The sequence below is a fragment of the Falco peregrinus genome, chromosome 10 (genome assembly GCF_023634155.1).
Source record: "Falco peregrinus isolate bFalPer1 chromosome 10, bFalPer1.pri, whole genome shotgun sequence".
NCBI classification, from domain to species: domain Eukaryota; kingdom Metazoa; phylum Chordata; class Aves; order Falconiformes; family Falconidae; genus Falco; species Falco peregrinus.
This window is the reverse complement of record NC_073730.1, coordinates 1,427,579-1,451,500: the sequence shown is the minus strand read 5'-3', so window position 1 is coordinate 1,451,500 and position 23,922 is coordinate 1,427,579. Positions and strand designations below refer to the sequence as shown.

Genomic DNA, 23,922 nt, shown 5'->3' with positions numbered 1-23,922 from the left:
GAGTCTGTTTTGCCTGTGACAGTAATGATCTCTCCCTCCCTGTTCTCATCTCAAGCCACCAGCCTTCCATCACACTCTCTCCCCCCTGCCCAGCTGAGGAGGGGAGTGACAGTGACAGGGTGGCTGTGGTGGGCACCGGGCACCCAGCCAGGGTCAACACATTATTTAGCCTGCCCTAACGCACGAATAAACCACATCTGCACCTTCATTCCTGATGACCACTGAAGTCAAGAGGCGCCTGGCTCTCCAGTCCCTGCCAGCAGCCATGGGGAATGAAGGCTGGTCACCACCCCGCCAGCGGCCGACAGAGCCACGCAGCCCAGCAGTGCCACCAGGCGCAGCAGGGGCTGCAGTCAGGGTGCCAGGAAGGGGAGCAGGGGTGTCCAGGCCAGGCTTGCCCGCTGGGGTTGAGAAGGTGAGGTCCCAGCTGCTCTCAGGTCAGCAGCCTGACCCTTCAGGCAGATCCCATTACCGGTATTACAGGAGGTCGGGCATCCCTCTTCCCTCACTAGCAGTGTCCTCAAGACTTCTCTGACACTTGTAATACTTGGCTTAACAGTACAAAAATACTTGGTGGTATCATAATTATCATTGTTTTAATATCCAATGTTCAAAGGTTTAAACCATAGCACCCATCAGGTATTGCTACTGTACCTTCTGCATGCAGTTTCTCCTTAATATCTCTACTTCTCAACCTATAAAATGAGATAATATACCTAACTTTTTGGTAAGAACTTGAAGATCTATAGATCAAAAAATGCTGTTTAACAAACAGGCATTAACTAAGATTGTTTCTGTCATTGGAATTACAAAGAACATCAGCATTTAACTTTTGTACTGTATAAAACAGTAATTAATAAGAAAACACAATCAACTTTGTATCTAAGAAACTGAAATGGTCATTCAATGGAGAAAAATTTCCAATATAATACAGTACCACTGTATTGTTTTAACCTTTATGTCTGATAAGAATGCAAATGTATTCAGATCAATCCATCAAGCAAGAACCTGCACCACCCAAGGAATTTTGATATTGTTAAATTTTATTTTATAGTACAGTGTTGGGCACTTTATGGTAATGTGGAGTTCACCAAAAACTTCTACTGACGCCACAAACTTGGAAGGAAAAAGAAGAAAACAAAACACACCGCACATCACAGCTCATTTACTACATCTAGACAGTGCACTACTGACAGTAGTCTAAGGTCTGAGTTACAGTTCTTGAGATGACTTTGAACAGTAGTCCAGAGGATGTAAAAGCATGGAGTAAACTCTTAGATTTGGTTCTAGTTTTATTAAAAGTCAGTAACTAACTGAATTTTTAAAACTGTTAGGACAATGCTGGTTGGTTGGTTTTTTTTTGTTGTTTGGGGGTTTTTAAATCTCCAAAATTATTAAAATTATCAATAAAACCTCAAAATGCCCTGTATGTCATGCCTTTCCTACAAGTGTTAAAGGCTCACAATAAGGACGTTATCAGGAATGGTTTTCAAAGGTCACTAAAAACACATTCTGAAAAAGAATTAGAAGCACTGGGATACATAACGTTGCTTTGTTCCAAGTTGAGGCATTCCTCAATGTATCAGACACAGATATAAAAATAACGAACATAAATTGTGAGTTGGGTAAATATGTGAGCGTTTTAAATTTCTCTTCCTCCTCAAAAATCATGAAGTAACAGACGTCATGTTTGCAGCCTGTGTGTAAGCTGCCCCAAGACTAGCTGTTCCACAGTGCTTTATTGCCTCATTCAAGTGTATTAAAGTTCTTAAGGAAAAACCAAAGGTTAAAACAAAATGTACATCAATATACAAAGAAATTAATTTACAAAAAGTTAAAAGGATACTGGCAACATTAGTAGTTATTTTAAGTAATGACGATAATTAGGGATGTCACAAACTACATTCTTAATACATTTGGTCATCACCATGAACTCTCACCTAATTGGCAGTACTAAAAATCAATGCTTAACTCCTAATTTTTTCACCAATGACAAACAAATGATTAAATGATAAATTAAACCTCATAAATTCTAATATTTAACCTTACTTCAATTTAACCGGGTCATAGCTTTAATAACTACCTAGAACTACCAGTAGGCGAATATTGGCTTAGGCCTTATTATTTCCATAGAATGTGACATCCATAATCATTCCCATTCATTGGAAATAAACATTTGCCTCATTAGAATATATTCTTCATGTTTTTATCATACAACCGTATTTCAAAGCTTCATGTCTTTTTACACATTTTTGAAAAATACCACTCCAAGGATCTGCTTGAAAAGCAGATGTGCAATACTAAATTACTTTGAAACAAGGAGAAATATTGCACAAAAATCACTGAAGATTTGAAAGTCAACACATTCCCCGCCCCCAACCAAGTATCTCCCTTATTTTTAACAGAAAGAGAATGTCAATTTGCACAGAATCATAACAAACGTCAACATACTTGAACTCAACTTATTTTTCAAATGCTAATACTGTTACTGGACTCTAAATACCAATGCCGTTAGTATTGACCTAAGTAATAGTACAAATTAATTTGAGTACCTTTTATTACAGTAAACCTTGGAGTAACTTCCAACTGTGTTACCCACCTCATACGCCCACCCAGTGGAAAATGGCAACGGCCCTGCCAACTACGCAGATGGTGGACGGCCCTCTAGGCTAACGTGGCTGTGGACTCGTCAGGCAACTCTGCTTAGAAGTTCAGCATATTCCAGGAAAGACCTACCAAGTCCTTTCAACTGGCCACTAACTAAAACTGTAAAACAGACATTGCAAAGCAAAACAAGGAACATTTTGCACAAAAAACCCCAACAAACCAGCCACCCACAAGCAAACAAAAAAACCCCATCCCTTTACTTTCAACCACTCCGAAGAACATGAATTCTAGACCAGCTGTGGTCCGTGCTCTTGGGGTGAAGATGAGGACACTCTATTCAGTCCACATTCTGTTGACAGGCAAACAACGCTTGGCAAAGGCATACACATCTAATAGTAGCAAAGAAGTTACCGCAGACCAGTCACATCACCATTCATACTGGTTTTGCTGGCGCATTTATTTCTACATTCATTCTCCAAACGCGAACAGCCAGCCTTCACCACCCTGAGCTTTGCAATAAGGAAGCTGCTTGCCTCGGGTGTCATTTTACTAGCCACATTTGTTTAGCCTGAAACTTCAGGTTGGTGGGAACACACTGGCTGGAGTCTCACAGCACCTGGGCTAGGGCCTGGTGCCCAGGGAGAAGATGCTAACCCCCCTGGAAATCAGGGCCACCCTGGGCCTCTCCCTGCGGAGCCAGGATGGTCAGTGGCTACGGAGCTCGTTCCTGCAGGACAGGGCACCGCAGCTGGCATTACACGGGGGCGTGTTTGCAAAAGGGCCTCATGCTGGCACTTCAATTATTGCATGAAATGTTTCTTCAATTAATTACACACATAGAAAAAAGATTTTAGATGCTCCTAGCAATTCCATCAGGCAGCTGCACCAATGAAAGATTGTTCTGCGGGACTGAATACGATTGATTGTAGGTGAAGAAATAGAAGCCATTTTAAAAACCTGGCTTAACTGTTCTTTTGCCTGGACTCTACATCAGTTACAAGAACATGAGGCTGCAAATTAGCTCATTCTAAAACCTGAAAAGACATCCAAAACAGAATTTTGAGATCTAAACCACTCCTCTAATAGATCGGGTGGGATTCTCAAAAGCACCCAGCATGTGTCTAGAACTCTGGCTGCAGCCTGTGTCACAGGGCCCAAGGGGACTGCAGCCAGCGTGGGGGCTCCTGGTGACCCCACCCCAACAGCAGCAGCAGCACTGAAAACACTGAAATGCTAAATGACAATGAAGGGTTCAGTCAACAAGTTCTATCACAACTTCTACAACTACATTTTTCCTTCAGAACAAGTCTATTTTTTGGAGCTACGTGACACCCAAATACACAGGATGGAAGCGCAAACCACTGTCTACTCTACACGGACTGCCCTCTGCATGCATAGGGGGCAGCCAGGGATCACCTCTGCATCCACAGTACTGTCCTTCCCTGAATACCTGGCACTGTTTTTCACATGTTGCACCTCCATACACACAGACGGGAAGGCTTTGACTGGGACAACGTATTATCCATTCTGCAAATCCCACGGGTTTTAATTCCATAGGCAATATTACTTTTGCCTGTGTGGCTGGGTTGGAATCACTGCAACTGAGCTAGAACATTAAACAATATCCTGAAATCTGTATTTCCTCAAAGTTATCCCTCCTGAGGACCCCCAGGTTCTGCTTCCCCACATCCCACCAGAACAACCCAGGAATCCCTTTCTCTGTCTTATGCCCTTACTTTTTTCCTCCCAAACTGGATGAGTGATACGGCTCATTTCAGGCAGACATCTATGCAAAACAAACTCGAAGATATTAAATTCAAGTCCTAGTTTAACTTTCTACACCAGAAATTTGTTCCTACGTCTAAGTAACAGATTACAAAGCTTAATCAAATAACCTGATAGCTCCCTTAAACAGGAGAAATGAGAAGATTTTTGAGATCCTGAAGAAAAGAGATGCCTCTGAAGACCACCACAGAAGCCGCGACTGAGCAGAACAGTTCTCACCAGCCGCTGGTGCTGAATGTTGATGATTTTTCAAAGACATTAGAAGGATTTCCACAAACAAAAAGCATACAAGTATAAAACTTGTAAAAATTACTGGACCCGGACAATTTATCTGAATATAGAACCCAATGTGGTAAGAAAAATACTGTATATGTAGCCAATAAACAGTTTTACATTATCACAAGGACAAAGAACAACAGTGTTAAACTGGAAATATCAGTTTAGAATCTTATCTATTTGGTAACTGGCAATTCTGTTTAAATAAGGCACAAATACTAGCCTTTTTAAAAGATCAATGATAGTAAGTGGAAAAGATTCTGTAATATTACAGAGTTAAAAATGTGCCTACAGTTAAATTCAACATAAGATATAAGACCGAGTTATTTCTGAACCCATACAATGTTCAAAACCAAAAAAAGACATACTATTTAATGACTGTAAACACTCTATGGGCTTTATAAATAGTAAGGAAACAACATGGCATAAGCACAGAAACGAAATTTTTACTGAAATAAAAATAATTCTAAGGTGAATTTACCTTCCACCTTTTAGTTTACCTGTTTCCTTCTTTTCAGCCTGCATTTTCACTCAATGAAACAGCGAATTATTACTACAATGCCTTGATTTTGAAAGATTCCACTATCAATCTTCCAATTTTGTGATCCTTATAACAACTATAAGAATATTAGCAGCTTCATGCGGCTTCCATAGTTTTTCCACAAAGATGAGAATGGGACAATCTATGTGATAACAGGAGTTCAGTGCCAAACTCTCATGTAAAGCCAGTAAGATTTATTGTATCAGAGAGGCATTTTTGAAAACCATTTTCTGGCAGCATTCCTGGACTTAGGTGTGTGATGGCTTTGAAAGTAATGATGGCCGTAATTTCTGAATTTTTTCTATTTTTCTCCTTACAACATTAATACTGTTATTATCTTTAACAAATGAAGAAAACAAAACATCATCTTAGATGGAACTGTGGACAGAAACATCATGTCAGATGCAGAAAAAAAGAAAAAGTGGATCTTGACATTCTTGTCAACAAAATGCAAGGACATGGATGAGAACGAGAGAGAAGCGCTGAAAGAACAAAAGCCTCTGCGTTGCTGGTCTTCTCTTAGGCACACCTGGCAGCACTATGTTTGGGTAATGTTTAGTACCAGCAAAGGAGAAGAATGTCCTCTACAGAATCATTAATATCACCTCTAAACAAGTATCCATGAGGTTGCTCTGCAACTTTCTCATCTGAACAGCACCTGAGCCACCTGGTCTGACTCACCTGGAAAGTTTAGAGCAAAGATTTTACAGAATTTTTATTATATTTTTGATTATTTGCAGCACAAAATATTTTGCCAAATAACATTTTTATGTCTTAAAAGAATCCACTACATACCATGTTGATACACCAGAGGAAACCAAAGGATAAATACTTTGGAGTACAGACCTCTGCACATACAACCTCTAACTCTGGAACACTGAGATTCTGCAGCAATGCAGCCTGCAGATGCCCTCAGGAATGTTCAGGCTCTAATCAGACACAGATATTTCTGTAAAATTTGCACTTTTACCATCTTTCACCTTCATTGCACTGACTAAAAAAAAAAATAAATTCCGGAGGCTCATCCTCAATGAGAAGTACTGGCCCAGCCCTTCTCATTCTGAAACAAGGTGAAACATTTACATTAACAAAGCCAAGGTCTCACTCTGCGGCCCCTCCTTGCTAAAGCTTCAAACACCACCTCTGCAATGATGTGGTTCCATTCCCTTGGGTCAGCTGCCTCATAACGAAGCAGCCAAAAACCCCCTTATCATTTGCGTCAACTAGAAGGAAAATTCATTCATAAATCTCAATGTGGCAACTGATAATAAATTCTGCTATGAACTACTCTTAAGATATTAAAGTGCAATCTGATCCAAATATTGACCTTGTGAACGTGGTCACTTGGGCCTATACTGAGATTAAGACTAACCATTCCAGCCAAAAAGGGAAAGAGAGGTGGTTTCTGAAATGAGTTTAGAAGAGCAGGAGAGCATTCTTCTCAAGCAGAGGTCATTGTATATCCATGTACTACTTCTGTCAACTGCATCATAAATAACCTTCAAAGCTGACAATTCCAATCTGCTGAAGTTTGCTTCATGCCTTTCCTGTCCGGAGCTATCATGGAGGACGGTGTATGTATGGTAAGGTGGAGAGGTGGAAAAAGAAAAGAGGAGAAGAATGAAAGAAATGTAAAATAAGGAAAGAGCTGCTCCACACAGCAGCAAGAATTTTCAAACTTTAAATATCCAAATATTCATCAGGAATACTGCCAAAAGGAGGACAAATGCTTGTTCTGAATACAATACACATCAAGTCAATTTATTCTCCTTCATTGAATTTAGAAAGATATTTTTCATTGCTCAACTTGGCTAAAATGAGAGTTGGATATAGGCAGTCTCAAGCTAAAACTGTAATTTTAATTTTCTAGTGTTACAAGTAATTTTCAGTCACGACTAATAATTTAACTAAATATGACTTCTAAGTAACAGTAATTCAATCGCCTTTCAAAGAAGTTAGCTACTAAAAATGGACAGAAAATAGTTTAGAAGAGGCACAAATTAGTTTTCAAACACTATTAAAATGTAGAAAATAAAAAATAATATAAATCTATCAATTCCACTTACACTTTCCTTTCTGAAAATTTGTAGGTGAAATACTCTATCTAGGGAAACCAGATAATATGTCTTTAAAGTGTCATAGTTGTAAACAAAAGTTAATAAATGTCACATTATAATTCAGCACTTCATGTACTTTACAGAAGAGAGAAAATTATGCGTTACCTTTTTGAAATCTGGAAGACAGGGCCACAGTTTTAGTTTGGATTAAGTTCCAAGTTATATTCACGACAAATTCCTTAATCTAAAAAAAGTTTTCTCCCCCCCCCTGCACTTAGCTGAAGCAAATTCTTGCTATGGAAAATCATTATTGCTGTTTTGTAGGTTTGCATTCGTCTTCTAAGATAGTTAAACCTCTTCTCTAAAGATTAAGGCAATTATTATTCATTACAAACATTAACATTTGTACATTTCAGACAAATCAGATTGCTCAGTTCATTTCATGCTTAATGGGATTAATATAGTACCTTCAAAACCTGGTTACCCGTTAGGTGATACCTTTCCTGCTGCTTAGAGGAAGCAAATGCCAGGAAGCACCATGCACTTGCTGTATTTTTAACACAGAAACTAACTAGTACCTGATTTAAGAGTGCATTCATATATCTAGCTCCATTTTGTGGACCTAACCAACAAACGAACTGGGTAAACATAGAAGTGGATGTCCCAATGGTAGAAAATGCATACTCAGTTGAAGACAACTATTTTTTGTAATCGAAGATCTCTTATTCCTTTTTACCTTTTGGTTAGAATGTTATATGGAGTTATATGGAGTCCTGAGTAATCTCCCTTTAACTTGTGATGGGAGTCAAGTTTCTCTTCCCATAGTTTTCTTACGTTTTATTTCCACTGCTACTGCCGGACAAGCTATCCTTTGAAATATTTAAACCATAGTGAAAAGCAGAACTCAGTTTACATAATGACACAACTTCCTGAAGAAGCCCACCCTCTTCTGGAGTTTCATTTCCTTCCTCCCCATCTTTCTCCCAAGGGACCAGAACGGATGGATGTTGAGCAAGACTTGTTGGAAGCTGATCTGAGGTATTGCTTAGTGTTTCATTCTGCTTGGCATATTTATAGGAAGAATAGCCTGCTTTAAAACTTTCTAGAGAAGCAAACTGGCCACTTGATCGTACTGGAGATGGGGATGTCATACTAGTGGTGTCCATCTTGTCAGTAATAAAGGTTTTGTCACTACTTTCTTCTTCCAACCTTAAGAGAGATTCTCTATGGCCACCAGAAGAAACTTGTTTCCTTGGCGATGGAGGGAGCTGCTTCCCATGGAGGGCACTGTCATCCTGACCAAGGTTCCACTCCACTTGCTCACTAGCACTGCTGCAGAGCAGGGTAAGGTTGCTCTCACTAGGTGCATTCGACTTGTTCTGAAAGAAAGAACATTCGTTTATAGTTAATGTCACAAGAAACATCTCTACACCGGCACTTTCGAAACAAAAACACTGTAATGGATTTTGTGTGTTCCCAAATCATGGATCTCCCTTGGGGTTCAATGTTACAAAACAACAATCCGAGAAGCAATGTAAGATCAAGTGGTTGTATACATCCTCGCTAGAACACTCTGCCCCTTATACGGGATCACTTTTTGTACACAGGAAGGATTTCTGTGTCCCCTGTCCATTCAGCCTTTGCACAAGCAGTTTCAACAGCAAACAAAGACACACTTTGATGGTTTGTACCCATAACATGAGAAGGAGCTGGACTAAAACTAAAACCAGATGGCATTTCCTCCTTGCTTCAGTAATTAACCATACCAACTTTCAATATTAATTTTTTTTGGCCAAGCAAACAAAAACGGGCATTTTACTAACATGTCCCCTGTGTGACACTCATAATACAAAATTTTACAAGCTTTTTAAATATTTGCATTAGAATTTGCTGATGCAGTAACGAATCTTCTACTTTCAGCAAATCTTGGACAACTGATATAAGCTGGAATTCAAACAAACTAACTTTTTTTTATTTGGCTAACAACACAGCAGTGGCTTAGTGAAGGTTTTAAAGTTGTAGGCAAGAAGTCGGTTGACACTACAGGTCCTATTCAACTCCACCTAAAAAAGGATCAAGAAGCCCTCAGTAAGCTCTGGAGTACTATTCTAGCAGTATTTCAGATGTAATTACCACATGGACCCCATGACTTAATCAAGATGGAAATATCTCCCTATCACTATGGCTAGTTTAAAGATGCAAGGTGAAAATGGAAATAAATACCTTCTAAACCACATTAAGAAAGACTAGAACCAGCTCTGGGAATACCTGATTGAACAGTTAAACATAATATTAAACTATTTGATTACATAAATTATTATTCACAGCTCTACATGTTACAAGGGAAAAATACTGTTCCAAGATGACTGGGTAAACTGGACAAATGTGTAACCAATCTTTTGGCTGGCAAAAAACCATAATGCAGCGGCCAGCATGGGCGTACTGTTCTGTATCCCTAGGAAGACATGTTAGCAATTCTGAGGACTATGCTGCAGTGTCTGAGCTGCACATTGTTGATTCCACAAGTGCAGGATTCTGCTATAAAGGGACTGGAGTTGTTTTTCAAATGAAAGCAGAAGACTAACCGCAATCTTGTAATTGATGTCATCCATTGACCTAAAGAAATCCAGGCTCTTTGCTCCTGAGAGTTTCCCTTGATCTGAACTGTGCGTGCTCAGCGTGTCCAAAATCTCCCCAAGCAAGTCCATTTCTCCTTGATGCTGAGGAGTTATTCCAGTTTCACCAGAATCATCACTATCATAAAAGTAAGCAGAAGCTTCTTCACTGTCTTCTGATGATAACCTGAAAAAAAAACTTTTCCATCAGCTAGGAACATAAAAGCCACTTCATTACACCCACTTCCAAGAGTAAGTAGGAGAAAGCATTCCAAGAAGTTGAAAGGGAGCATAAAACTGGACTTTCTTTCTATCTACTCAAGACTTTTCCTAAACATAGATGTAGGGTATCTATGGAGATGCAGTTAACATTAGCTGGTTTTCCTGTCTCCTGGCTTTTCCCCCACCACTGTAACTGTTAAATCACCCTCAATATGACTTCCCAAATTTTCCCTCCAAATTTTACAGTTATTCCAAAACTGGTTCCTCTTTTCCCTTGTCTACACCTAATATTTAGAGTCACCTCTCCAGTTGACCTAGACACATATTATGTTCCAGTTGCAGGACTCTCATACTGCAACTCTTCTTCTGCTGTATGACCAGATTTACCAGAGTACTGCCTATCTGCAAGGAGAACTGGTGCTTCTGTCTCTTTATTTTCTCTTTCATTCATTGCAATACCCTTACCTCCGACCCTCATACTACATAAATACATACCTTCCCTATCTGTGTCTATCAAGAACACTACTGCAAAGGATTTTTCCATGGCTCACTGTTTTGATGATATTCTTTGAACACATCAGCAGCTCCCGCCTCCCTACTGCATCATGGTTGAAGCTGCTTGACTTTGCTTTCAAGGTTCCTCATGGTTTATATCCATGTTATCAAAAATTAGCTCCTGAATTCAATGAGAGAATGCCTCAACACAGCTTAGGCCTCAACTTATGATTTCCCTTTAATTCACACATAGGAAGACCTCGGTATAAAACTCACATGGCAATATTTCTCTTTCAAACCCTTCAGAAGACTTTCCATTGTCATGACTACAACACAAGACTGGAAGAATAAATTAGCTGAGGTCACTGTCCACCATGTTGATGAATATTATTTTTCTGCTTCTTTCTGCATGCAGTCTATCATTTTATCTTGAGTCTGTGAAGACTGAGGATTATGTCAAGTTATTCTAGGCACTATAATATTTAAAAGATATAATAGCCTGTCCCTCCTTTTAAAAGCAGATTTAATCCCAAACTACTTGACATCATCTAGAGCAAGAATCAAGGCAACAGCCCAGACAGGAGAAAAATATGTCATTTGAACTCAGCTTTGCTGAATAACACTAGTTACCCTTTCTCCCATGCATAGACACACATCCAAACAGGCGTCTTACTTGCTTGTTCTCTCCATTTCATCATCATCATCTTCATCCAAGGCAAAATCCTGGTTACTGAGACATTGGTTGAAACGAGTCTGGAGGACAGAAAATCAACATTCTAATTTTTGTTTATTTTTTCTATTTCATCACTACTTTTTTTGGAGACTAGCTGTCACATTACTCATTAAGACTTCCTGAGTACTTGATGAGGAAACCACATATTGATCAAGTCTTCTAAAGGTCATTGTAAGAGGATGTGAAGTCTTCAAGCATCACCAATTAAAAAGCAAGAGAACCATTTCTTTCATGGCCTATGGGAGGCCTTATTATTTATGCAAAGCCTTGATTAGCAGAAGACTGGCTATTGGAGGAAAAGCATCACTCAAGCCTACTAACTACCCTTTCTTGCAAATCTACCCCAAAAAGCACTGTGGTTTAGTACTTCCTGATAGAATTATTCACCAAGTTTTAGTTGATGTGGTCTACTGAGCATGAGGAAAAATGGATTTTTGAAGTAACAAATAAAAAAGAAGTCAGGAGTCTCTTTACATAGCTATACTTATGTTAGGGTGTTAAACAGAACTGCAAAGTAGTATGCCAGCTTGAAAACTGTGCACTAGGAATGCCTCTGTGCAGGATAATTTACTGTAAATTACAGTTAACTCCAAGTTAGCATACATTCAGAGCATCCCACGGGGAGCTTGCCTAGAGTAGCTGGTGTGCTGTACATTCACACACTACCATACTGAGTACTCCTCGATCTCTGATAGCACCTTACTATTTAGCAAACAGAACCAGGCTAATGATTTCTACAACAGATGAAAGTCTCTATCTTGACCAGAATGTTTAAGTCAGGAATTTTAGTCACTTGTGCTTCACAACTGACTGTCTTAAGGTCAGTATTATCATCTATTATACTTGCTTTGTATCAAAAACCTGCAAAATTAACTATGCAAGCAAGCAATCCAATGAAGAGATTCAGAACCTTGGAAAACTGGTCATAATTTAAAGACATATGAATAGAATTTGTGCAAAGGGAAAATGGCGTTAGCCAACTTGAAAGAAAATCATACACAAGTAAAAAGAAGTGCCACTGCCCACATCTCATCTTGCATGCCTAAACCTGCAACCAACCCGGACAGGGAAGAAATACAGCCTTCATTTCAGGCTACAAGGAGCCTGGAAGTCTGTGCTGTGAAGATTTCAGTATATCACCTATTACAGATGTTGTCAGTGTCCTACATGTACCAGGACATTGCCTGTAACTTCCCCCCACCCCCACCATTACCGTCAGGAACATCTCAATGTTTAGTCTTTACAGACCAACACATTTGTTCTGGTTCAACAAGAGAGGATTTAACTAAAGCAGCAAGTTTTGATAACACTTTCATCCACATTTTTTTGTATTTTTTTATTTTACACATTATATAATGTGTAAAATTTTACATATAGTTAGATAAAATACAAACTTGTTTCTATATAATACATTTAATTTGATAACTTCATCCACAAAGAGGAAACATGGTTCTTAATGTGTTAAAGTAACAGTCGACAGAATATGAAAGAATTATTAGAGTATTAAAAACTATTAAAAGAACCCAAACTAAGCTTCATACTGAGCAATAGTTATAGGATGGAATGCAGTGAAACAAACTTGGTATTTCTAACTCTTTCCCAGTTTTGTGAGGTGTGTCACTCCCGTCAGTGTTGCCATCAATCATATCCCTGCTTTTAACTAAAAGGAGGTTAACCACTAACTTAATTGATACTGTTAATTGGTTACCTTACTGATTACTGCCACAACTACAGTCACTGTTTTCAGTTTAAAAGTTGATGCTTTAAGTATTTATATTCACTGGGACAATTAAAATACTTTGCTTCTATAGCACTGGTAATTCACTACTTCCCCGTGAAAATTCTGACATCACATTCATTGCAATTAAAGCTCTAATTCTGGAACTGATTCTTGGGAGTGCAAAACCCCTTCTCTGTCTTGCTTGCTTGGAATTTGCGTCAGTATTAGATGCTGCCATCACGTTTACTTCTACTAATGTAAAGACAAGATTTTGCAGAAAAGAAGGTTCTTTAAAAATGTTGAGAAATTTCAGAAAACAAAACTAAACTGACACTTGTCCATCTGTAGATGGATTAATTCCGTCAATGGAATAAAATCCCACAAGATAACACTCACTGATTTGTCAAAACAAATCATGTTTCAAAGAGCTTGGATGCAAGTTTTAATAAATAAATTTTAAAAAGAAAATTTAGAAAAGGGTTGTGTCTTTGAGAAACAGGAACTGAATAAAATTAATTAGAATCAGCAAACCACAGGCATAGCAGCAGCCCCTCAGAGCATCTACAAACAGTATTATGCGAGTGTGTCAGCGAAAGCAGGAATAACTCCTATTAAAGGACTATAACAAAGCATATGTTGATACACCTAAAAAGAATAAAAAAATAAATTCTAGTTCCTGATGGTCAGACTTGTTCTTTGAAAAAAAAATGTTGTTATCAATTTAAATGTTTAGGGGCACAAAATTATACAGCAAGACTTTCAAGAACTAAACCAAATAAAATGGGATTTACATACAAAGAAAAAAAGGCAATAGGGGAAGGAAAGGGAAATATCTGGCTGTAAATAACAACATTCTCCAGAGTTTAGAGCTCTGTGAGCTAGCCACAGAGACAACAAGCAACACATGTTTTTTAAATAGGTGACTTTCCTTTAGGAGCTGTAATAGAAACGACTGCAAGGGAGAGGTATGCCCAGACGACTTTGCAAAGAAATAAAAAAAGAAAGAAAGAAACTCTTAATAAATTCCAAAAGGAGAATCATAAATCTTTTTCAGTGCTCCACTAGGTAAAGTGACATGGTACGGGCACCTGCAAAAGCTGTCAAAGTCATTTAAGAAGTCCTTCCATTACTGACGTACCCCGCTGTTTGCAGTTATTTAAGCTTTTAATTTCTGTCTTTTCTGCATTTTGAAGTGTGTAACCTTTTTTATACCTTTTTATGAAAAAAGGACAGACTTCTGTTTCCTTCCTGATCAGCATCCTAATAACAACCAGACCATTTAAATTTATTACCACAAGAAATGATATGGTAACACTCCTTCCTTGCTGCACCAGAACTTTATAAAATCTTAATAGACTGCTGTCATGTTTTTTTCTATAAAATAAAGCAACAAACTTCTTTAAAGTACTCAATTGTTTTGCTTCTACCAGCTAGTTCTGTTTACATAATAACTCTATTATTTAATGTATCTACTTTATATCAAAACATGAACAGCTATTTAACTTTTGCTATTTCAATTTTTTCTCATTTTCAGGCACACTGCACTGCAAGAACTCATCTCTCCTCTTTCTCAGGATATAAGAGTTCAACATACTTACAAGACAATGAGCTCACACTCTCCACAAGCCCCAGCTGAACCCACAAGCCTGGGCGTGAAGCACAGCAAAGGAACAACCGCACCTGGCGTGAGGACGTATGGCCTTTTGGTACACATCGTGTACATCCTCTTTGGTTTCTGCCCCACTTGAAAACCTCATTCTTCAAGTGCTCTGCTGCCTATACAGTTGTGGTAAATGCTGATCACCAAAACGAGAAAAAGAAGGTGCTGACAGTATAAATATGGGTAGAACCAAACAAAGCGAGAATAGGTCCTTAAACTGTTCTCTTCTGTTTGCTAGCAGCCTCACAAAACGTACTACTTTGGCATAAAAATGTAGACAAAATGCATGAATGCTAAAGGATTTAAATGTAAGATGGTTACATTCTTGATTGAGCATGAAAGTCAATCTTTGAAATGTCAGCTTTTTACCTAATGCTAGACCTTTCAGAAGCACAGCTTTCCAGAATGCGTGCTTACCGATCGATCCTGGGGCAGGAAGTCAAACAAGGCTGCTGCTATTAATTGTCCTCAAAGTGAGAAGCAAATAAGCTTTTGATAAATGGCAGCACACATATAATTTCACATTTACCAACTACTCGATACATCAATACGCATAAAGTTGCAAGAAAAGAAAAATACCTACTATGATTTAAATCTATGAAGTGCTGTTTCCTTTTTTCTTAAAAAATTAAAGATTATTCATTCAGGATGAGAAAGCAAAATAAATACAAGTCCACTATTATTTATGATTCAGTATTTTATATTACCTACCCTTCTCTATAACCCAATCACAGGCGTAATTGTAGCTCCCTCCAGCAGGGAAGCAAAAGATCTCTCAATCAAACCTTCTAGTTAAGCACAACCCATTGCCCTCCCTTGCACTCAAAGACTGTGACCTAAAGCAATGGATAATGAAATCACTTTTTTTCATTAAAAATGGTCAAAAATGGATAAAGAAATGGATAATGAAAAGGAAAGTACTTCACATTACACTCCACAAGAGCTGAGACTGAGGGGGACAGAAGGAAAGAAAAGAGATTTAAAAAAGAAGTACAGCTTTTAAACTTTCTCTTCTTCAATGCCCTTCTTCTGGGACACGGTACAAACAACCACTTAAAGTAGTGCTGGGGATACCAAGTAGCTACGTGGACACCAGACCAGGATAGGTGTGAGCAATAATTCTAGATTAATTTCAAGAAACAATCCCTTCAAAGAATTACTTGTGTGCTTTAGACTCACAGAAAGTAACAAAGTAGTGATGCCTCACAAAAATAATGCTCTGGTATCAGAAACGTTGTCCTCTATATAAATTAAATAGATATTATCTGAGAACACCGTATTCGCTTTTTAATTTTTTAAATTATTATTATAACACGGGGCTCATGGATAATTTAAAAACTACTAATGGTAAATAAAAACACCTTCATCCTTCCTGGGACAGAAACCTTGTCTGCTTCAACAGATTCAGACAAATAGATGATGCATTTGAAAGAACATGAAGTGGTTGGAAACAAAAGCTTCATCAGTTCTGAGATCCTGTTAATTAAAATGATAGGGAAAGAGACACACAAAAAGTAGGTTCCCAACGACAGAAAGAAATCCTTTCCCATGACACTAAAAAGCCTGCAAGGGCAGGAAATCCCCCAAAATCCGTTTAGAGACACGGACAACCAGAATGTCTAGGTAAGAACAGGAGCACAGCACTTTGAAATGACAAGCAAACTGCAATGCACCAGAGATCTCCACTGACTTCTGTAAAGCTAAAGGAAACATTAATAACTGTGCTGAGGGAGGATTTATTGTAAGGAAGGATGATACATCTGCTGAGATACCTAGTCACGGATAGCACATTGTAATTATTTATGTTCTGAATTACTGTGGTGAAAAATTAACAAACTCTAAGCTTCCTACCTTCTATGCATGCTACACTCCTGACCATAGATAATACTGGAGAATTCTCTAACACTGCTTTTGATTTTTCAGGATTAATCATGCTTCTATAAACATTTTTCAGAAGCAGTTTGGGTTTTTTTTTTCTCCAAAACAACAAATCAACTCCCATGTTCTCTGAAGAACTGCAGACCACTTTTCCCTCAGGAAGCCTGCACGGTTATCTCCAGGCCCCCGGACTTGAAGCGAGCCCCCCCAGCTGCCCCCCGGACCACCACAGCTCGCTCCTCAGCAACACAGGGGCTGTTCTTAGCGAAGCAGCCGCGCAGCCGACACGCTGTGCACCCTGCCACAGCACCAGTCCAGCTGCATGAGTGCACCAGCCGTGGGCAGCCTGGCCTCACTGCAATCGGCACAGCCAGGGGTGCTCGTCTCTCAAAATAGGATGTGGAAATTTTCAGTGCTGTTTGCAACAACTAACGCAAGTGGCTCTTTTATAAACAAGTATTCTTTATGTATTTTTTTTTTTTGGTGGATGATTTTAAGAATCAGATTCACCAAGCAGAATTTCCAGTTACAAAAACTAAGAAAAATATCACTTATTTTCCCTTTCTGATGGTCCTTAATGCCCTAGCTTTACTCCATGATTGCAGGAAAAGGAAATGACAGAATAGAGGGTTGAGGGGGTCACTGTGGAGAGAGGAGCAAAAAGATAAAAGAGGAATGCACATCAGAAACAAAAAACTAATCAGTGCCCATATGCACAGGCAGAAAAGGGAACATGTTTTGGAAGTAACAGGAAAGTCAAGAGACCTGGAAGTAACTCGGGCGTGCAGGGTGTGACTTTAGTGACACCGAAGAGCTGTAAACCCCGTTCATCTGGCTGGAAGGTGCTACCTATCTGATACAATTCCTAAGCAGTCAAAACAGAGATAACTGGTTAAATCGATCTTTCCATTAAAATGTACATCACTCCCTTACACCAGCTGAACAATCACATGATAAAAACACTGCTGGAAGCGCTGTTTGCAGATCACGTGTGACTTTTTCAAAGAAAAGGAAACACTAGCAAAAACACTGAAGTGAAAATGTACAATGTGGATGTGATCCTAAACACAGACATCATATACTTTGAGGCTTCAAGAAAACTCCAAATGTCACAAAACTCCAGACAGAAAAACCTGAGCAGCACTGAACTCTGTCCATCAGACCTACAGGCAGTGGAAGAACCTGTCTGAGGGAAGCTCTGTATGAAGCTTGAAAACAGCAATCACATTTGCAAGGAAATAAAAAAAAGATTGTGCCTTAGAAATGGAAATATTGACTCCAAGCACATTTCTGTATAAAGCTTCCAGACAAAATTAGCAAGGAGGAGTCCTTCCTCCTGTTTGACATCAGTAGGATTCTTCTGCTCAAAAAAGCAGGTCTTTCTCTGCAAGGTGCTGGGAAACATGGACGGCATTCAGATTCCGATGCTATTCACTAATTTCAGGTACTTTGCCTCCTAGATTTGACAATAAATAGCAGGACAGAGGCAGCATCAGGATGCAATCTAGGTTCTGGGTCAGCTGGGGTGCCCTTGGTCATGCCCCACTCTCTCCCCACGCAGTGTGGACAGAGCCCAGGGTAGAACTGGGCTGACATCAGCATTTCAGTACTGTCTAAAACGGGATGGGGTGAATGAACCTGGGCTTTCACGTTCAGTCACCCAGACCTCTCAGGAAAGGTGGGGGTTTTTTTTATTTATTTTTCCTGTTATTTCTACTTCTCCCTCCTTTTGCTCCCAGCCAAACTATAGTCTTTAATTGAACATATTTTTTTTTTAATCACTCTTAGGTACAGGACCAGAGAGAGGAAGAAAAGGTTGGAGAACAGACAGTATCAGAACTGAAGTTTTAGACATAAGGTTGTGCGCTCCAAACTTTCAGGCCAGAAGGCAAAAGCAACATGAAGTTGTGAGGCAGGTCCCAGCCATCAGCTGCAGTTCTGGCTCCCTGCTTTGGCTAGGTGTAGCCAAAACCTGCCCCATGGAAGGCAGAAGACACACAGCAATTCAAAGCAGAAGATACCACTGTTAGATTAAGATGTCAATAAATTCTGATGAAAAAAAAATAATTTGGTTATTTCAACTCACTAAGGACAGAAAGGTTCATCCAGTTTTGAAGATACTTTGTGAAATAGCATTTTTCTTTCATATCCTTCCGAGAAAAGAAACCTCGGTAGACATGCCAGAATGGTTCATTTGTTTGTAGTAGAAAGACCCTCAGAAAGGCTGCCTTTCAATTCAGGAAAAAACTCAAATAGGTGACAATAACAGCCAAAAAAAGCATCTGCAAACTTTTTGCTTGTCTAAATGTCTCTTAGTAGGATAAATCAGAGAATTATACAGATTTAAACAGAGTAGATGTGTTGATGTCTTTGCCCTGAAAACCCAAGCATTCCACTAAATGCCCACAGGTTAACAAAAAATTGCAGAGCAATTTCTTGACCATTGCCCTATCTTTCCTTTTTTTTTTTTTTTAATTGGAATCATGGTAAGTAGTGAAGAGATTTTGCAAGTGATGTTTACTGCAATACAGGTGCAAAACAAACATTAGAACTCCGCTACAGAGGCTTGCAACAGTCCTTTGCTTAAAACCACCATGGTGAGAAGAGATCTGGGCAGAGAATAGGAGAGCTCACACTAACAAAAAAACACCTGAAATTAAAAAAAAAATCAGAAAACCTTTATAAACTTATACTGCTTCTTTTTTCTTTAAATGTGTTCACTGCCTAAATTCACATCAGTCACCGTCACTGTTTAGAGCCTGTATCTACTATCTTCTGGTGGGGCGTGGGGTGTAAATGTGGTGAGCAATCTTGTAATGATTTCTCTAAATTGATAGCGTATATTCCTGAAAATAATACTGTGCATGATACATTAAAGCATCTAAATGTTTAAGTTGCACAAAATCCAGATAATCTTCCAGTTTAAAAAAAAAAAAAAAAAAAAAGTATTGCTCTATTTCTAAGAGGTCTTCTGCTGTAAGAAGCCAGGTTTCTTTAAGGCAAAGGACACGCTGTGCCCGGACCGCCTCGGGAAGGGAGCAGAGCCACGAGAGGGCACTCTTGTAATCTGCAATTTGAATTCTTGCTGCCTAGCTTTTTCATTTTTAATTAAAAGGAAATCTGACTGTTTTCCAGAATGAAGAGATCTTACTTGACAGACCAAGACAAAAGATTTTTCTCCAAATTAGAGGAAGCTAATGAGATCTACAATATTTTCAAATTACACCGCATTAGCTAACAGCATTTACTAATCAACCAAAGCTTACTTCAAAACCATGTTTTACAGAAACAAAACATGATTTACTTTAAAAACTACCTCTTAGTGTCTATGGCATCTGTCAATTTCTAGTATTTTAGTCAATGAGAGTATAAGGTACCTCCAGCTATATAACCTGTGTTATCTGTGGATGCTAGGCATAGATGTGATCTCAAGCACACTACCTGAATCCAAACACAGGTAAATGCCTTTAACTGGAGCTTTTATGCTTCTGAAATTATTATGAGGTTTTCCACAGGATATTTACCAACCCCCCCTTTTTTCTTAAAGGGTTCAGTCACCTTATACAGAATATGTATATTCAGCGCTGCATTATTACAAGCATTTACTCTCCTCTTTCATGTTCCCAGAAGAAAAAAAAAAAAAAAAGTCTTCAGAATAGCCCACTCTCACCACCTTTTTCAGGTTAGGAGGATAATCAGTTACTGGAAGCCCTTTGTAGCTAATGATTATGTCATTTATTTTACAGGCCGTTGTAGGGGTATTGATAAATGGGGCGCTCCTGAAGGTAAGGTTATTCTGAACACATCTTCCTGACACTTGCTATCTTTGTCGAACAGAAGCCAAGTATACCTACTGCAAGCTGAATTACACATTGTCTAGTTATGAGGATATGCTTCAATAAAAGTGTAAAAGCTACACTCGTGATAGGCTTTCAAAAAAAGAATAAAAAATGGTAATTCTCTGCTGTTCAAGAATACCAAGAAAAGGGTTTAGTCTAACTTGGCTTTTATTACCTTATGCAAAAGTGGTTTTAAAACCTTCTTAGACACTATATCTAGATCCTGCAAAGTCATGGGAAGTAGTTCACTTGGTTTCTTCAATGTACGAACATTTAAAGTAGCGCTGACACACAGGGATTCCTGGTAAATCCACACTTAGAATCCAAATGCCTGTTTCCATTACGGCTGCAAGGTAGCACAGCCTGAAGGTACAGTATTACATATATTTCCTTAGAGACAAGGGGGCATTGCTAACTTACTAATTATAAAGTGAACTGGTAGTTCTTATTTGGTATTCTGCAAATCTTCCGGAATGTATAATTAGGCACTAAATACATTAGGACTATTGACATCCTGAAATGCTCCATTTTTAATAAGCTACCCTGCCACCTGATGTAACAGCAAAATTACAAAGATCATATTCATGAAATCAAACAGATCTTCCTGGCATTTTATGCAAGCTCATAATAAACCCACTCTCTTTTCAATTATGTATTAATCTGGAACAATTTTATAGAGCTCTTACTGCATTTACGCCCCTGTCTACCCAGAAATCTGCATTACCTGGGAGCACATAATGAAACAGAATTAAAATAGATTATGCAAAACCTGAACACAGAGCAGTCTAACACATGCAGTGCCGTACCCTGCTCATCAATAGTTAAAGGAACTCTGCGATATCGTTGGCAAGACACTGCAAACAGAGCTGAAGCAATCCAATGCCTGTATTAATTTTTATTTCAAAAATTTTAGCTGGTGATTTTGTCTATCTTCTACACACCTAATTAATGTAGGAGATAAAACGTACCAGAGACATATTATTAGATCTCGGCATGAAACAGTTAAAGGCAGTGCACATGCCAAGGTTTTAATAAGGCTTAACAATAAAAAGCTTCAATCCTCCACTTTCACTAGATTTTGTTGTGGTTTTCCCTTGCTTAGGGCAATCCATCTGTTAATGTTGACTTGCAATATAGTTAAGCTCGCATACGTATAAAAAGCCTAGAAGAGCTAACCTAAGCAAGAGTAAGCTCAAATGAATATTACAGAGATAGAACAATTCATCTTAAGCAAAGATTAATTGTGCCTGCGTGCACGCGCATGCACACAGGCACGTATGAGTGCACTCCTGTTGTTATTTTTTTTAGGAAAGACTTTCAAAATGCAAATTCTAGGAGGGCAAGCTGATCACTACAGTTTGCAGAAACACATTTAATTATTTACCCTGTGATTAGGTTTTGACACCTATTTTACATGCTATAATTTATATTGATTTACTGTTAATTTTTTAAAAGTCTATTGCTGATTTGGAAAAAACCCAAACCAACAATAAAACCACTATGACAGCAGTGGTAAAGCTTAGTAAATATTCTTTGTTAAAAATGGCTCTGCACTGTGACCAGTGCTGGTATTCTCCCTGGGCCAAACTGGCCTTGTTCTCAATAAAGCCAGAGAAGTATCCTTTCCCCTGAGCCCTGTTAGGCTGAGGCTGCAGTTGGAACCGTCATCTTCACACAAAAGCAAAGGGGTTGGGTTTTACAAACGCAAAGCCTAATTGGGAGATCTTCATGGCTGTACCCTTGACATTTATTAAAGCCTCATCAACAAAACAGGAAATAACCATACTAATTAGCAGACTCACATACAAAATACTGTTTGTTGGGGTAAAGGCAGATTCACTTCCTATTGTAAAGGAAACATTCTCCCAAACCCCAAAAGCCTGTTACAAACTAATTATTAAAACAAACTTTCACAGTAAAGTTTTTTACTTTTACTTTCATATCATACATAATGTTTTGAAGTAAATCTGTTTTACAGCATCTCAGCTAACTATTAGTATTTATGTTTAGCTGTTTCCAAGAAGTGGAAAATTAAAAGCTCAATGCATGCATCTAACACGACATAAAATACAACACCAAATTCTTTATATTTACAAGTTTCTAAATGTTTCAGTATGGAAGAGACAGTAATATAAGTGCAGAACTGCCCCTGGTTTGGAAGCAAGATGACCATTAAAAGCAATTGCTCTCTTTTTGTTGTTGTTTGTTTAGGGGGGATATTCAAATACACTGACATTGCAACTTAATCGATAGCTGGTCCTTACTTTAAACACACATCAGAGTGCGCGGACTGCCCTTCAGCACCACCCTTACACCCCTGCAGACACGCATGGCACCATTTTAGAAATCTGGGTGGAGGCGTTCGTTCACAGGATAAAGAGTTACAGAAAAAAGGATTAAACCTGACAATAATAGCAATCTGTGAAATTCACTTTTTAAACACTGATTCAGCACTGGACCAAACACAGTCTCTCTCATACATGTGCACTTGGAATACAAACGTTTATTTGAATGTAAAGCTTAAAATCACACCACTTATTCATAAAGAACTTGCACTTACGTTATCTTGTTCAAATACTTACCAAGAGTAAGAATAAAAAAAAAAGAGCAGCCACAATGGACTATTGGTTTTTAGAAATATGTTAGTTTCTTTGCTTTTGGGGAGGAGGAAAAGTGGGAACAGTGTGAGTGAGCAGTGATGGAAACGGTGCAAGAGCAGAGTTCTGGGGGAGCAACCACCTGCCCTCCCCCCCATCTGCTCCATCCTGCCCAGGGGGCTCACGTGGCATTTGGGACAAGAGCGGGAGAGAAAACGCAGGACCGTCAGTTTGCAGCAGGGCAAAACTGAGGGGCCATTAGTTACAGGCTTTGATAGTAAATAAACCCTATACATGTACATGTGTATACACAAACACACGTGTATATGTGCATATGTAAACCACACTATGGATGGATATGCACTCCTGCCTTGTTTTCAAAACTAAAAGAGACTGGTAGAAACAGCAACAATGGTATTATGGGATTTAGCAGCACACAGCTGTACAAACACAAAAACATACAGAAGTTAAATTGTTCTGGTCAAACACAGGCCTTCAAAAGAAATGTTTTATCATACTAAGGTAAATTATATTCCTTTGTATCCCTAGACTCCTGTACGTAACAGGAGGCAGTACTGCCATGTCAGTAAATTACTGCAGATTTTTTAATAAAAGCAGTCTATAAAAGTTCACTGGCTACAAGGGTATATTTGTGTTATGTATTTACACAGATACATACGATTGTAGATTCACCTACACTAATCTGTGTGCGTTGGCTTATAATGCGTTAAAACCTTTTTAGTATCTCACATTATCAAATTATTTTGGTGGTGGGGAACACTGCAATATATTAAAATGACAGTTATCTATGAGAAGAAATATTTTAAGAACCATTCACGTTACTAACATTAGAGCTCTACACTCACACATTTAGAAGTGTGGATCTTCTCCTCTGAT

At 38.7% G+C, this 23,922-nt stretch overlaps 1 protein-coding gene across 5 annotated transcripts in view; it reads right to left on the bottom strand.

Annotated features, from left to right (window-relative positions):
- Positions 1–1,022: 1,022 nt before the first annotated feature.
- DENND1B (DENN domain containing 1B) overlaps positions 1,023–23,922 on the bottom strand; it is a 167,175-nt gene continuing 144,275 nt past the window's right edge. For all 5 annotated transcript variants that reach the window (XM_055815046.1, XM_055815047.1, XM_055815043.1 and 2 more), the window contains 3 exons: positions 11,272–11,351; positions 9,852–10,068; positions 1,023–8,645 (listed from right to left, as the gene is read on the bottom strand). In XM_055815046.1, coding sequence (XP_055671021.1) covers positions 8,097–8,645; positions 9,852–10,068; positions 11,272–11,351 — 846 coding nt within the window. In that variant the 3' untranslated portion in view covers positions 1,023–8,096. The remainder of the gene's footprint in view (positions 8,646–9,851; positions 10,069–11,271; positions 11,352–23,922) is intronic.